Consider the following 16,429-nt stretch of genomic DNA (forward strand, 5'->3'; position numbering starts at 1 on the left):
CTCAAAATGTTATTAATTTATTATTAAGACATTCAGTGCTGAAAAAAACGTTTATATTGTAAACCTGGTCTCAGTGCATTTCGCATTATTCTGTATGTAAATGTATTGGGGAGAAATGAAGCTTCCTCAAGCGTTGTGGTTTTCCAGCATATTGTGTCGAAAATAGGTTCACTACACTACTCGAGGCTTTGACCAACACAGTTGACACTAGTGGCACCAGCTGGTCAAAATAATTTCGAGCAGCCAAATTATTATAGATAATGTGACAAACAAAAAACATCCAGTCAGCGGAAGTCTTGTGGGCGAGTTGATTAGAGATTGAAGCAGAATGGCAAGAATAGGGAAAAACTATAAGGCGGGCCACACCCTAGGCAAATAACGGCGCAGTACAATAGAGGTGTGCAACACGGCATCTCGGAACGCACAACTTGACGATCCTTGTCACGGATTGGCTGTTGCAACAGACGACCACACCGGGGTTCCACTCCTATCAGCTAAAAACAAGAAGAAGAAGAAGCAGCTCCAGTGGGCAGGACATCACTAACACTCCACAATTGAGGAGTGGAAAAACATTGCCTGGTCAGACTAATCCCGGTTCCTGTTCATGCTGATTTGGCGTAAGCAGCATGAGTCCATGGCCCCATCCTGCCTGGTGTCAACGGTACAGGCTGGTGGTGTAATGGTGTGGAGAATGTTTTCCTGGCACACGTTAGGTCCCTTGATACCATTTGAGCAACGTTTCCATGCCCCGAATAATTCAGGCTGTTCTGGGGGAAACTGGATCCGACCCGGTACTAGATGGGTGTACCTAATAAACTGCCCACTGTGTATGTCTCTATGTATTTTCATCGGCATGATCCCATACCATGATCCCACAGCATGATCCCATACCATGATCCCATACCATGATTTTTACATTTACATTTAAGTCATTTAGCAGACGCTCTTATCCAGAGCGACTTACAAATTGGTGCATTCACCTTATGACATCCAGTGGAACAGCCACTTTACAATAGTGCATCTAAATCTTTTAAGGGGGGAGGGGGGGGGGGGGGTGAGAAGGATTACTTTATCCTATCCTAGGTATTCCTTAAAGAGGTGGGGTTTCAGGTGTCTCCGGAAGGTGGTGATTGACTCCGCTGTCCTGGCGTCGTGAGGGAGTTTGTTCCACCATTGGGGGGCCAGAGCAGCGAACAGTTTTGACTGGGCTGAGCGGGAACTGTACTTCCTCAGTGGTAGGGAGGCGAGCAGGCCAGAGGTGGATGAACGCAGTGCCCTTGTTTGGGTGTAGGGCCTGATCAGAGCCTGGAGGTACTGAGGTGCCGTTCCCCTCACAGCTCCGTAGGCAAGCACCATGGTCTTGTAGCGGATGCGAGCTTCAACTGGAAGCCAGTGGAGAGAGCGGAGGAGCGGGGTGACGTGAGAGAACTTGGGAAGGTTGAACACCAGACGGGCTGCGGCGTTCTGGATGAGTTGTAGGGGTTTAATGGCACAGGCAGGGAGCCCAGCCAACAGCGAGTTGCAGTAATCCAGACGGGAGATGACAAGTGCCTGGATTAGGACCTGCGCCGCTTCCTGTGTGAGGCAGGGTCGTACTCTGCGGATGTTGTAGAGCATGAACCTACAGGAACGGGCCACCGCCTTGATGTTAGTTGAGAACGACAGGGTGTTGTCCAGGATCACGCCAAGGTTCTTAGCGCTCTGGGAGGAGGACACAATGGAGTTGTCAACCGTGATGGCGAGATCATGGAACGGGCAGTCCTTCCCCGGGAGGAAGAGCAGCTCCGTCTTGCCGAGGTTCAGCTTGAGGTGGTGATCCGTCATCCACACTGATATGTCTGCCAGACATGCAGAGATGCGATTCGCCACCTGGTCATCAGAAGGGGGAAAGGAGAAGATTAGTTGTGTGTCGTCTGCATAGCAATGATAGGAGAGACCATGTGAGGTTATGACAGAGCCAAGTGACTTGGTGTATAGCGAGAATAGGAGAGGGCCTAGAACAGAGCCCTGGGGGACACCAGTGGTGAGAGCACGTGGTGAGGAGACAGATTCTCGCCACGCCACCTGGTAGGAGTGACCTGTCAGGTAGGACGCAATCCAAGCGTGGGCCGCGCCGGAGATGCCCAACTCGGAGAGGGTGGAGAGGAGGATCTGATGGTTCACAGTATCGAAGGCAGCCGATAGGTCTAGAAGGGTGAGAGCAGAGGAGAGAGAGTTAGCTTTAGCAGTGCGGAGCGCCTCCGTGATACAGAGAAGAGCAGTCTCAGTTGAATGACTAGTCTTGAAACCTGACTGATTTGGATCAAGAAGGTCATTCTGAGAGAGATAGCGGGAGAGCTGGCCAAGGACGGCACGTTCAAGAGTTTTGGAGAGAAAAGAAAGAAGGGATACTGGTCTGTAGTTGTTGACATCGGAGGGATCGAGTGTAGGTTTTTTCAGAAGGGGTGCAACTCTCGCTCTCTTGAAGACGGAAGGGACGTAGCCAGCGGTCAGGGATGAGTTGATGAGCGAGGTGAGGTAAGGGAGAAGGTCTCCGGAAATGGTCTGGAGAAGAGAGGAGGGGATAGGGTCAAGCGGGCAGGTTGTTGGGCGGCCGACCGTCACAAGACGCGAGATTTCATCTGGAGAGAGAGGGGAGAAAGAGGTCAGAGCACAGGGTAGGGCAGTGTGAGCAGAACCAGCGGTGTCGTTTGACTTAGCAAACGAGGATCGGATGTCGTCGACCTTCTTTTCAAAATGGTTGACGAAGTCATCTGAAGAGAGGGAGGAGGGGGGGGGAGGGGGAGGAGGATTCAGGAGGGAGGAGAAGGTGGCAAAGAGCTTCCTAGGGTTAGAGGCAGATGCTTGGAATTTAGAGTGGTAGAAAGTGGCTTTAGCAGCAGAGACAGAAGAGGAAAATGTAGAGAGGAGGGAGTGAAAGGATGCCAGGTCCGCAGGGAGGCGAGTTTTCCTCCATTTCCGCTCGGCTGCCCGGAGCCCTGTTCTGTGAGCTCGCAATGAGTCGTCGAGCCACGGAGCGGGAGGGGAGGACCGAGCCGGCCTGGAGGATAGGGGACATAGAGAATCAAAGGATGCAGAAAGGGAGGAGAGGAGGGTTGAGGAGGCAGAATCAGGAGATAGGTTGGAGAAGGTTTGAGCAGAGGGAAGAGATGATAGGATGGAAGAGGAGAGGGTAGCGGGGGAGAGAGAGCGAAGGTTGGGACGGCGCGATACCATCCGAGTAGGGGCAGTGTGGGAAGTGTTGGATGAGAGCGAGAAGGAAAAGGATACAAGGTAGTGGTCGGAGACTTGGAGGGGAGTTGCAATGAGGTTAGTGGAAGAACAGCATCTAGTAAAGATGAGGTCGAGCGTATTGCCTGCCTTGTGAGTAGGGGGGGAAGGTGAGAGGGTGAGGTCAAAAGAGGAGAGGAGTGGAAAGAAGGAGGCAGAGAGGAATGAGTCAAAGGTAGACGTGGGGAGGTTAAAGTCGCCCAGAACTGTGAGAGGTGAGCCGTCCTCAGGAAAGGAGCTTATCAAGGCATCAAGCTCATTGATGAACTCTCCGAGGGAACCTGGAGGGCGATAAATGATAAGGATGTTAAGCTTGAAAGGGCTGGTAACTGTGACAGCATGGAATTCAAAGGAGGCGATAGACAGATGGGTAAGGGGAGAAAGAGAGAATGACCACTTGGGAGAGATGAGGATCCCGGTGCCACCACCCCGCTGACCAGAAGCTCTCGGGGTGTGCGAGAACACGTGGGCGGACGAAGAGAGAGCAGTAGGAGTAGCAGTGTTATCTGTGGTGATCCATGTTTCCGTCAGTGCCAAGAAGTCGAGGGACTGGAGGGAGGCATAGGCTGAGATGAACTCTGCCTTGTTGGCCGCAGATCGGCAGTTCCAGAGGCTACCGGAGACCTGGAACTCCACGTGGGTCGTGCGTGCTGGGACCACCAGATTAGGGTGGCCGCGGCCACGCGGTGTGGAGCGTTTGTATGGTCTGTGCAGAGAGGAGAGAACAGGGATAGACAGACACATAGTTGACAGGCTACAGAAGAGACTAAGCTAATGCAAAGGAGATTGGAATGACAAGTGGACTACGCGTCTCGAATGTTCAGAAAGTTAAGCTTACGTAGCAAGAATATTATTGACTAGAATGATTAAGATGATACAGTACTGCTGAAGTAGGCTAGCTGGCAGTGGCTGCGTTGTTGACTTTGTAGGCTAGCTGGCAGTGGCTGCGTTGTTGACACTACACTAATCAAGTCGTTCCCACAGCATGATCCCATATCCCCCCCCACACACACGCACACACAGACACACACACGCACACACCCACACCCACAGAGATACACACACACACACACACACACACACACACAGAGACACACACACACACACAGAGAGAGACACACACACACAGAGAGAGAGACACACACACACACCATTGAAATTGCCATGCCAATGCTGAAGTTGCATTTTTCTCGTTCACTCTCCAACCCAACAAATCTCTCTCTCTCTGTCTCTCTCTTCCTCTCTAAACTACACACCACTCTCATTTTTGTAGTTGGAATCAGTCTCCTTCGCTCTATGTTGAAAGTTTTATAATGCAGCGTTCATAAACCAAATGGGAGGTGAGAATTTGCCAGTTGTGATGTCGTAAACACCAGTTGGATGCATTCACGCCGTTTGATTGGCTAATGGCCAACAAGCTGCGTAAAAATCATAAACTAAAAGTACATCTATCAAAGCAAACAAATTATAGTGTTAAAAAAAACATATTAATAGATTGCTTTTGTCTTGTTATTGCGTTTTTCTGCTGAAAATTTTGTTTTCCAAGGTAATTTCCTTAGTAGGTGACTGACATCAGAGGTGGGAGAAGTGGGAGCTCAGGATTATGGACTAGTTTCCCACTAGTAATTACCAGTTGGAGGGTTGTTCAAATAGATTTTCTCCAGTCATATGCGGTAAGTTCCCACATTCCACTTGGCTATGATTGCAGCGTCATAAATTGTTATCAGCCACTCCCTAATCTACTCAAACACTAAGCAGAAGATGTTGCAGGTATGTTTACCTAAACTAGTCCACTCAGTATGGGCATGCAATACTTCCCTCCCTCAAGCTAGGTGGCACATCTGAGTAAGTTTTATTAAAGAGACACTTTTCCTGACTTGAGTATTTTCTACCAAGGGGTAGAAGTCCACAGGCAACGAGAGGCGGTTGTGTCAAGAGTTACAACTTTGACTTCACGTGTGTCAAGAGGCTTAGCTCCAGTTGTCGGTTCTTTTGGAGGCTTGCCTGGAACAGAACTGAAGAAAAGCTGGCCTACTACTACTACTACTACTAATAATACTACTACTACTGATACTACTAATACTACTACTACTGATACTACTACTACTGATACTACTAATACTACTACTAGTACTACTACTACTGTCTACTACTACTACCACTACTACTAGTACTACTACTAATACTACTAGTGCCACTACTACTACTACTACTACTACTAGTACTACTACTACTACTAGTACTACTACTACTACTACTAGTAGTACTACTACTACTACTACTAATACTACTACTACTGATACTACTAATACTACTACTACTACTACTAGTACTACTACTGTCTACTACTAATACTACTACTACTACTGTCTACTACTAGTACTACTACTGTCTACTACTGTCTACTACAACTACTACCACTACTACTACCACCACTACTACCACCACTACTACTACTACTACTACTACTAGCACTACTACTGTCTACTACTACTACTACTGTTACTACTACTAATACTACCTCTACTACTACTACCACCTCTACTACTGCTACTACTACTACTACTACTACTGTCTACTACTACCACTACTACTATTATTACTACTACTACTACTATTACTATTATCTAACTTTCATGAAATCACACATGAAAGATACCAAATTAAAGCTACACTTGTTGTGAATCCAGCCAACATGTCAGAATTCAAATAGGCTTTTCGGCGAAAGCAACCGATGCTATTATCTGAGGATAGCAACAGAGTAAACAAAGAGAGAGAAGCATATTTCAACACTGCAGGCGCGACACAAAACGCAGATATACAAATATAATTCATGCCTTACCTTTGACGAGCTTCTGTTGTTGGCACTCCAATATGTCCCATAAACATCACACATGGTCCCTTTGTTCGATTAATTCCGTCGATATATATCCAAAATGTCAATTTATTTGGAGCGTTTGATCCAGAAAAGCACCGGTTCCAACCTGTGCAACGTGACTGCAAAATATCTCAAAAGTTACCTGTAAACTTTGCCAAAACATTTCAAACTACTTTTGTAATACAACTTTAGGTATTTTTTTACGTAAATAAATCGATAAAATTGAAGACGGGATGATCTGTGTTCAATACAGGATTAAAACAAACTGTAGCTAGCTTTCTGGTCACGCACCTCTAACAAACAGTACACTTCAAGTGACCCTCGTTCAAGATGGCCGTACTTCTTCATTACACAAAGGAAAAAACCTCAACCAATTTCTAAAGACTGTTGACATCCAGTGGAAGCGGTAGGAACTGCAAGAAGGTCAATTAGAAATCTGTATTCCCAATGAAACCCCATTGAAAAGAGTGACCGCAAAAAAAAGAAAATCTGAATGGTTTGTCCTCAGGGTTTCGCCTGCTAAATAAGTTCTGTTATACTCGCAGACATGATTCAAACAGTTTTAGAAACTTCAGAGTGTTTTCTCTCCAAATATACTAATAATATGCATATCTTATCTTCTGGGGATGAGTAGCTGGCAGTTGAATTTGGGTATGCTTTTCATCCAAACGTGAAAATGCTGTCCCCTATCCTAGAGAAGTTAAATGTCTGGGAATGGCCTAGTCAAAGCCCAGACCTCAATCCAATTGAGAATCTGTGGTATGACTTAAAGATTGCTGTACACCAGCGGAGCCCATCCAACTAAAAGGAGCTGGAGCAGATTTGCCTTGACGAATGGGCAAAAATTCCAGTGGCTAGATGTGCCAAGCTTATAGAGACATACCCCAAGAGACTTACAGCTGTAATTGCTGCAAAAGGTGGATCTACAAAGTATTGACTTTGAGGGGGTGAATAGTTATGCACGCTCAGGTTTTCATTTTTTTTGTCTTATTTCTTGTTTGTGTCACAATAATACATATTTTGCATCTTCAAAGTGGTAAGCATGTTGTGTAAATCAAATGATACAACCCCCCCTAAAATCTATTTTAATTCCAGGTTGTAAGGCAACAAAATAGGGAAAATGCCAAGGGAGGTGAATACTTTGGCAAGCCACTGTATTGATTCATTTCACGTTCTAGAGGAAAATTATTCTATGGATCTTTCTGTTCCACAGGCCAACAAAGAAGCGAGTATCCACAGTCTTCATGCTGGTGATTAGCTTTGTGTGAATCCTCTTGGGGAAGAGGTGCAGGGGAGTGTATCGGTGGTGGAGGGCCCCGTGCCGTCGGGGAGAGATCCCTCCCCGTTCACCATGCCAGAGTGTATCGTGGTGGAGGGCCCCGTGCCGTCGGGGAGAGGTCCCTCCCCGTTCACCATGCCAGAGTGTATCGTGGTGGAGGGCCCCGTGCCGTCGGGGAGAGGTCCCTCCCCGTTCACCATGCCAGAGTGTATCGTGGTGGAGGGCCCCGTGCCGTCGGGGAGAGGTCCCTCCCCGTTCACCATGCCAGAGTGTATCGTGGTGGAGGGCCCCGTGCCGTCGGGGAGAGGTCCCTCCCCGTTCACCATGCCAGAGTGTATCGTGGTGGAGGGCCCCGTGCCGTCGGGGAGAGGTCCCTCCCCGTTCACCATGCCAGAGTGTATCGGTGGTGGAGGGCCCCGTGCCGTCGGGGAGAGGTCCCTCCCCGTTCACCATGCCAGCTACCATATCCCTGAAAGGGAAAGATGTGTGGTCTGAAAGTGGTCTGAACTGGAGAAGATGAAGATGGTTGGTGGAGTGACTAAGACAGAGAGCTCTGCACTGGGGTTACAGTGTGGTTATCTCCTAAGACTGTTATCTTTAATTCTGGTTTAGCAGGTTTTTGTTCAAACCCAGTACTAATACATGATTAGATGCATCTAATCAAGGTGTTGACGATTAGTTGATCAGTTGTGTGTTAGTACTGGTCTGGAACAAAAGCTAATGGAAAGCCTCCGGAAAGTTTGGCACTACAAACCATTCTGTCATATCTGTGAAACCATTCTCTCATGTCTGTGAAACCATTCTGCCATGTCTGTGACACCATTCTGTCATGTCTGTGACACCATTCTGTCATGTCTGTGAAACCATTCTGCCATGTCTGTGAAACCATTCTGCCATGTCTGTGAAACCATTCTGTCATGTCTGTGAAACCATTCTGTCATGTCTGTGACACCATTCTGTCATGTCTGTGACACCATTCTGTCATATCTGTGAAACCATTCTGCCATGTCTGTGAAACCATTCTGTCATGTCTGTGAAACCATTCTGTCATGTCTGTGAAACCATTCTCTCATGTCTGTGAAACCATTCTCTCATGTCTGTGAAACCATTCTCTCATGTCTGTGAAACCATTCTCTCATGTCTGTGAAACCATTCTGTCATGTCTTTGAGACCATTGTTTATTTACATTTTTTGATTTGTATTAATTTAACCTTTATTTAACTAGGCAAGTGAGATAAGAACAAATTCTTATTTACAATGACGGCCTACCCCGGCCAAACCCTAACCTGGACGACTCTGAGCCAATTGTTCACCACCCTATGGGACTCCCAATCACGGGCCGGTTGTGATACAGACTGAAATCGAACCAGGGTCTGTAGTGACGCCTCTAGCACTGAGATGCAGTGCCTTAGACAGCTGCGCCACTCGGGAGTCCATTCTGTCATGTCTGTGATACCATTCTGTCATTTCTGTGAGACCATTCTGTCATTTCTGTGATACCATTCTGTCTTGTCTGTGATACCATTCTGTCTGTGATACCATTCTGTCATGTTTGTGTCACCATTCTGTCATGTCCTTGACACCATTCTGTCACGTCCGTGACACCGTTCTGTCTTGTTTGTGAGACCATTTTGTCATGTCTGTGACACCATTCTGTTATGTCCTTGATACCATTCTGTCAAGTCTGTGACACCATTCTGTCATGTCTGTGACTGTCATGTCTGTGAGACCATTCTGCCATGTCCGTGACACCATTCTGTCTTGTCTGTGATACAATTATGTCATGTCCGTGATACCATTATATCATGTCCGTGATACCATTCTGTCATGTCCGTGATACCATTCTGTCATGTCCGTGATACCATTCTGTCATGTCCGTGATACCATTCTGTCATGTCCTTGACACACACCATTATGTCATGTCTGTGACACCGTTCTGTCATGTTTGTGAGACCATTCTGTCATGTCCGTGACACCATTCTGTCATGTCTGTGATACCATTCTGTCATGTCTGTGATACCATTCTATCATGTCCGTGATACCATTCTGTCATGTCCTTGACACACACCATTCTGTCATGTCTGTGACACCATTCTGTCATGTCCTTGACACACACCATTCTGGCATGTCTGTGACACCATTCTGTAATGTCTGTGACACCATTCTGTCATGTCTGTGACACCATTCTGTCATGTCCGTGACACCATTCTGTCATGTCCTTGACACACACCATTCTGTCATGTCTGTGACACCATTCTGTCATGTCCTTGACACACACCATTCTGTCATGTCTGTGACACCATTCTGTCATGTCCTTGACACACACCATTCTGTCATGTCCGTGACACCATTCTGTCATGTCTGTGACACCATTCTGTCATGTCTGTGACACCATTCTGTCATGTCTTTGTCAAAGGCACATGTACTGTTTAGACTATAAAGATACATTTCAAGGAGTCTGATACTCCAAAATGTTGTTTGTAAAGTCACTGACAAAATGTGGTCTTTTTGACATGTTTAGTAATTCATTATTAGAGAATTACATGTTATCTGTTATTTGGACTGGGACAGTCCACCTGCTGTCTAACTCTGAATGATCGGCTATGAAAAGCCAACTGACATTTACTCCTGAGGTGCTGACCTGTTGCACCCTCTACAACCACTGTGATTATTCTTATCGGACCCTGCAGGTCATCTATGAATGTTTGAGCATCTTGGCCATGTTCTGTTCTCCACCCGGCACAGCCAGAAGAGGACTGGCCAGCCCTCAGAGCCTGGTTCCACTCTAGGTTTCTTCCTAGGTTTTGACCTTTCTAGGGAGTATTTCCTAGCCACCGTGCTTCTACACCAGCATTGCTTGCTGTTTGCGGTTTTAGGCTGGGTTTCTGTACAGCACTTTGTGACATCAGCTGATGTACGAAGGGCTTTATAAATAAATTTGATTGATCGATTGATTGATTTGTAGTCTTCAGTTATTGATATGCTCTTTGATACCATGTGTAATATAATTTCAAGCATAAAGATTGTTCTAATTTGAAATAAAACATTTTAATATGACCTATGAACTATTTTCTTTGTCTTCTGTAAATATAAATGTCATTTTTTTCAATTTCAGCTAAAATATCATAATGATTTTCAACTTAAGTAATGTGGACTTGGATCTATTGGGCACAAAAACAATTATAGATTGGATCCAAAGCCTCTTATTCATTCCAGAAATCATTTATAGGCCATTTTACATTACACACCGTCTGCTACCACAGACGGAAGGTGAAACAGTGCTCCACTAGAAGGTGTTGAATCGAGTCGTACGCTTTACACAATGTCATTAATTGGATCACATATTTTATGAAACAAGCTCACAGACAAAATGATCATACATGATGTATAAACTTTTAATTAAGTTTGCTCAAGAACACCTCTAAAAAATGTCATATGGATCTTAATGTAACAACGTTTTTTTCCCCCTTTGTGCACATGGCATGCAGCTTGCAAACACCTGCAATGAAAGAGAACCACAAAATGACACACCTTGATAACGAAATTAATTAAATAATAGTTTAATTAAGGTACAGGTTGGCAGCATTAGGATGGAAGTGGTCAGTAAGCGGAGGGTGATAGACTGTACTATATAGTTTGAATGACCACTCCTAAGTGATCTGCCCAGTCCGTGAAGTCTGCCCAGTCCGTGAAGTCTGCCCAGTGCGTGAAGTCTGCCCAGTCCGTGAAGTCTGCCCAGTCCGTGAAGTCTGCCCAGTCCGTGAAGCCTTGCCCAGTCCGTGGAGTCTGCCCAGTCCGTGAAGTCTGCCCAGTCCGTGAAGTCTGCCCAGTCCGTGACACCTTCCCTAGCTGAATGAACTGTCTAGTCAGTCGAGATAAGAGGCGTCTTTGTCTGCTGAATGACTCAAATGTAAATGTACAAGTGTACATTGTTCAATGGGCATGAACACCACTTTGGGAGGTTGACTGCACCGACAAGCCAGATTTGTTTGAGTATGAAAAAATATATATATAATAGAATAATATGAATCACCATAGTGGTCACCATATCAGTTCTCTGTGGGACTGGAGTGCCCTGTGTCTACATCCTGGTACCTCCGTACCATGGCTCCAGCTGTCCTGGCATTTAAAGGATCAGCGTTCCTGTTTGGAATCGTGTTTATCTCGAAATCTGTGTCAAAGCCGGATACAGGAGGGCGTCTAGGCAGACGTAAGGTGATACCAAACCATACTCACCTGTGTGGGGACACTTAGTCACCATGACAACTCCAATGTTGATTCGTGCATTTGATTTGAATAGGGTATTGCATCACTAACTGGCTAGTGACAAAGAGCTGAACTGATTCCGAAGCGTTACAGACCACACCTCCAGAGTGTGGTTTAAACAACAATGTCCAGACATAGACCGGCCCTTGTTAAGCCCCGGCATTCAATAGTCAAATCAGACTGGAGTTGGAACAGAGAGACGGGGCCAAGCTAAGATGGACGGAACATCAGCTCAGTGATCTGAAACAACTGTAAGTAGGGCTATTAAATCAATAAATAATATTGATACGAGTCACTTTTGTGTTTGAATGACAACATTTTAACATGACTTCCAAATGCCTCAGAAGGATGTGCATTCAGCAGCAACAAGCAAATTATCATTTATTTGTTTTTGAATATCATTGCATGTTGTTTCCACGTCATTTCAACCACAACAATCAATGCGATGACGTTATATCTACGATGAAAACTGATTGGATTTGCAAAAAGTAATCAACATGAAGGCATTTTGTATATTTTTTTTTCACTCAACTTCACCTAAATCCAATGACATACTGACATTTTTTGGGGTTGATTTTACATTGACAACTCAACCAAACCAAAACTCAACCAAGATGTTGAACTGACGTCTATGCCCAAGATGTTCTATGCCCAAGATGTTCTATGCCCAAGATGTTCTATGCCCAAGATGTTCTATGCCCAAGATGTTCTATGCCCAAGATGTTCTATGAAATCCTGCAACAACAAAATGTGACTTTGTGAGCATTAGACTCTTGATGGAAGGCAAAGATTGTTTTGATAAAGCAGCCGTTCCTTTAAAAAACAAAGACCTTCCTTTAAGAAAACAGCTTCGGAAGATGGAGAGAGAGTCACAGTGGGATTTGGATGAAAAGCTTGATCAGAGTTTAAATAAAAGGCTGTGAACAGATCTTTTTAAAAGAAAAAAAACTTTAGCACCCTGAATAAATGTATTTCTATGTGACATTGAAGAGTTGTATTATATGTTGTTTAGCCGGTATACTTTTCATACTGTTTAAAACTTTATTTACAAAGCTTTTCTACCTATCAATCTGTAGCCATCCAGTAGGGCAGGCAATGTCGATGCCAGTGTTAGGTTAGGATCTTCATTTTAAGTAGTTCCCTTTCCCTGAAATGGCGGATGGACTGGCTCAATCCATACCATGGTTGTTTCACACACTTATTAATTCATCACCTTCTCTTCATCCTCCAGCTTTCCATTAAAGTCCAAAGACAGAAGCTCATCCACGCATCCAGGTGACTGTTCAACGGTGAAAGAAGGCATCCCACTCCAATCTCACCATGGACTGGAAGATGTTAGAGGCCCTGCTTAGCGGGGTCAATAAATATTCCACTGTGTTCGGACGCATCTGGCTCTCCGTGGTCTTCGTGTTCCGAGTCATGGTCTTCGTCGTGGCTGCAGAACGTGTCTGGATTGACGATCAGAAAGACTTTGACTGCAACACCCGTCAACCCGGCTGCGCCAACGCCTGTTACGACCACTTCTTCCCTGTCTCCCACACCAGGATCTGGGCAATCCAGCTCATCTTCATCACCTGCCCCTCTTTCATGGTCGTGATGCACGTGGCGTACCGCGAGGAACGCGAGCGCAAGTACCGCATCACACACGGTGAGAACGCCCGTCTCTACGACAACACAGGACAGAAGCACGGAGGACTCTGGTGGACATATCTCCTCAACCTCTTCTTCAAGACGGCCATCGAGGTGGCGTTCCTCTACCTCCTGCATCTCATCTACAACAACTTTGACCTGCCGCGACGCGTCGTGTGCGACCTTTGGCCTTGTCCTAACCAGGTGGATTGCTACATCGGCCGGCCCACAGAGAAGAGGGTGTTTACCTACTTCATGGTAGGAGCGTCGGCTGTGTGTATAGTGCTCAACGTGTGTGAGATATTTTACCTGATAGCCATCCGGGTGCTGAGGCTCAGCCACCGGGGAAGCCTCCATTCCTCCCCCAAGAAGAGGTGCTCTGAGCCGGACTGGGATGGGTGTCAGACACCGGCGGCAGACTACCAGAAGGGCAACGAGGCCGGCTTCAACATAGAGGAGAAGAGTACATCTATCTTTTAAGTCAGACATTAAACGTTTTTTACAATCAAAGTTTTATTTGACGGAAATCTTTATTGACTAAATGTTGTGAACTGAATTCGACTGTATGATCAATGTATTTTTTAGCCAAATTCATTGTGATTTAAATGTAATTGTTTTATCAGAATATTTTTTTATGAAGCCAGTGGGTGGGCAGCCCTTGGTCTGTACACTTCCCTGCCAGGGTGTAAGAAGATAACAGAAACAAGTTGCTCTGTCAGTTCTGCCTATTATACCAAAGAGAAACCGTGAGTTTAAAAAAAAACTTTTAATCCAGATCAAAATTATTCTGTGTTGTGTTAAATTCTGCTCCCACTTAAGATGGTGGTCCCTCATTGTTTTTGGATGAAAACTAATGCGGAGCGATAAGTGCTTTTTAAGGTTGGTTCGGTTTATTATGAAATAAAGCTTTTCAAATGTAAATTCCAAAGCAAAAAAATTGAGATCATTCAAAACATGTAAAATATTCCCTTGTCTCTGGCAGGTCCACATTGGGTAGACATCAATAGGAAATTACTATAAAATAATAGAATATTTCAAACGGGTTTTTATTTATAGTTTTGATTTGTTTGTTTGTATATTTATTTATTATTTTTCATTCCATAAAGTCATCATCTCATCTGAAGCAGTCTGCCAGCCAAACCTAACGTTATATACACTACAAAACAGTCTGCCAGCCAAACCTAACGTTATATACACTACAAAACAGTCTGCCAGCCAAACCTAACGTTATATACACTACAAAACAGTCTGCCAGCCAAACCTAACGTTATATACACTACAAAACAGTCTGCCAGCCAAACCTAACGTTATATACACTACAAAACAGTCTGCCAGCCAAACCTAACGTTATATACACTACAAAACAGTCTGCCAGCCAAACCTAACGTTATATACACTACAAAACAGTCTGCCAGCCAAACCTAACGTTATATACACTACAAAACAGTCTGCCAGCCAAACCTAACGTTATATACACTACAAAACAGTCTGCCAGCCAAACCTAACGTTATATACACTACAAAACAGTCTGCCAGCCAAACCTAACGTTATATACACTACAAAACAGTATGTGGACACCTGCTCATCCAACATCTCATTCCAAAATCATGGGCATTAATATGGAGTTGGTCCCCTCTTTGCTGCTATAACAGCCTCCACTCTTCTGGGAAGGCTTTCCACTAGATGTTGGAACATTGCTGCTATAACAGCATCCACTCTTCTGGGAAGGCTTTCCACTAGATGTTGGAACATTGCTGCTATAACAGCCTCCACTCTTCTGGGAAGGCTTTCCACTAGATGTTGGAACTTTGCTGCGGGGACTTGCTTCCATTCAGCCACAAGAACATCATCCCAAAGGTGTTTGATGGGGTTGATGTCAGGGCTCTGTGCAGGCCAGTCAAGTTCTTCCACACCGATGTCAACCAGCCATTTCTTTATGGACCTCGCTTTGTGCTCGGGGTCATTGTCATGCTGAAACAAGAAACGGCCTTCCCCAAACTGTTATCACAAAGTTGAAAGAACAGAATAATCTAGAATGTGATTGTATGCTGTAGCATTAAGATTTCCCTTCACTGGAACTGAGGGGCCTAGGCCGAACCATGAAAAACAGCTCCAGTACATTATTCCTCCTCCACCAAACTTTACAGTTGGCCCTATGCACTGGGGCAGGTAGGGTTTCTCCTGGCAGCCGCCAAACCCATATTCGTTTGTCGGACTGCCGATGGTGAAGCGTGATTAATCACTCCAGAGAACGAGTTTCCACTACTCCAGAGTCCAGAGTTATTTTCACTTAGGGGTGTACTCACTTTTGTTGCCAGCGGTTTAGACATTAATGGCTGTGTGTTGAGTTATTTTGAGGGGACAGCAAATGTACACTGTTATACAAGCTGTACACTAACTACTTTACATTGTAGCAAAGTGTCATTTCTTCAGTGTTGTCACATGAAAAGCTTTACACCACTCCAGCCGGACGTGTTGGTTAACCACTACGAGAAAACTCAACTAAATCTAACATACATCACGTGCTACATTTAGGTGAAACATTTCTCAAAAATGAGGTGGAATCAGGCCAACACAGGATCATCTTGATGAAATGTTGGAAACTGTAGTTTTGAAATATAATTGTTTTACTCTATATTTATTTCATCAATAGACAATTTGCCTTTGATTTAACCTTTTAGAGTTTCAGTTTATCATATTTTGTTGAGTTTTTTTGTTTAGTTCCAGTATGCTGAAATACCGTGCATCTACACCTGCATTGCTTGCTGTTTGGGGTTTTAGGCTGGGTTTCTGTACAGCACTTTGTGACATCGGCTGATGTAAGAAGGGCTTTATAAATACATTTGATTTGAAATAGGCAGATATTTACAGTTTTTCAACAATTGTTTACACACACGTTTGCTGAATCTTTGGGCCATTTTCCCCAAAACGCTAAACACACAAAACGCTACAAATTCTTAGCAAAACAAACACTGCATTCAAAACAGTTTTAGCTCTTTCCAAAATGGTTGTTTTTTTGCATCAAAATGACATCATATGAATAGAGCTGTCTACCAAACACCACACTGATGTGCTCAACACAAAACACTACTATGAATATCAGTAGG

General features: G+C 44.8%; 1 protein-coding gene across 1 annotated transcript; it reads left to right on the forward strand.

The window, feature by feature from the left end:
* Positions 1-11,190: 11,190 nt before the first annotated feature.
* Positions 11,191-14,080, forward strand: LOC139555313 (gap junction beta-3 protein-like). The gene is made up of 2 exons (XM_071369016.1): positions 11,191-11,944; positions 12,925-14,080. The coding sequence occupies exon 2, from the start codon at positions 13,014-13,016 to the stop codon at positions 13,800-13,802; it is 789 nt and encodes a 262-aa protein (XP_071225117.1). The 5' UTR covers positions 11,191-11,944; positions 12,925-13,013; the 3' UTR covers positions 13,803-14,080.
* The last annotated feature ends 2,349 nt before the right edge of the window (positions 14,081-16,429 follow it).

Source organism: Salvelinus alpinus, chromosome 26 (genome assembly GCF_045679555.1).
Source record: "Salvelinus alpinus chromosome 26, SLU_Salpinus.1, whole genome shotgun sequence".
NCBI classification, from domain to species: domain Eukaryota; kingdom Metazoa; phylum Chordata; class Actinopteri; order Salmoniformes; family Salmonidae; genus Salvelinus; species Salvelinus alpinus.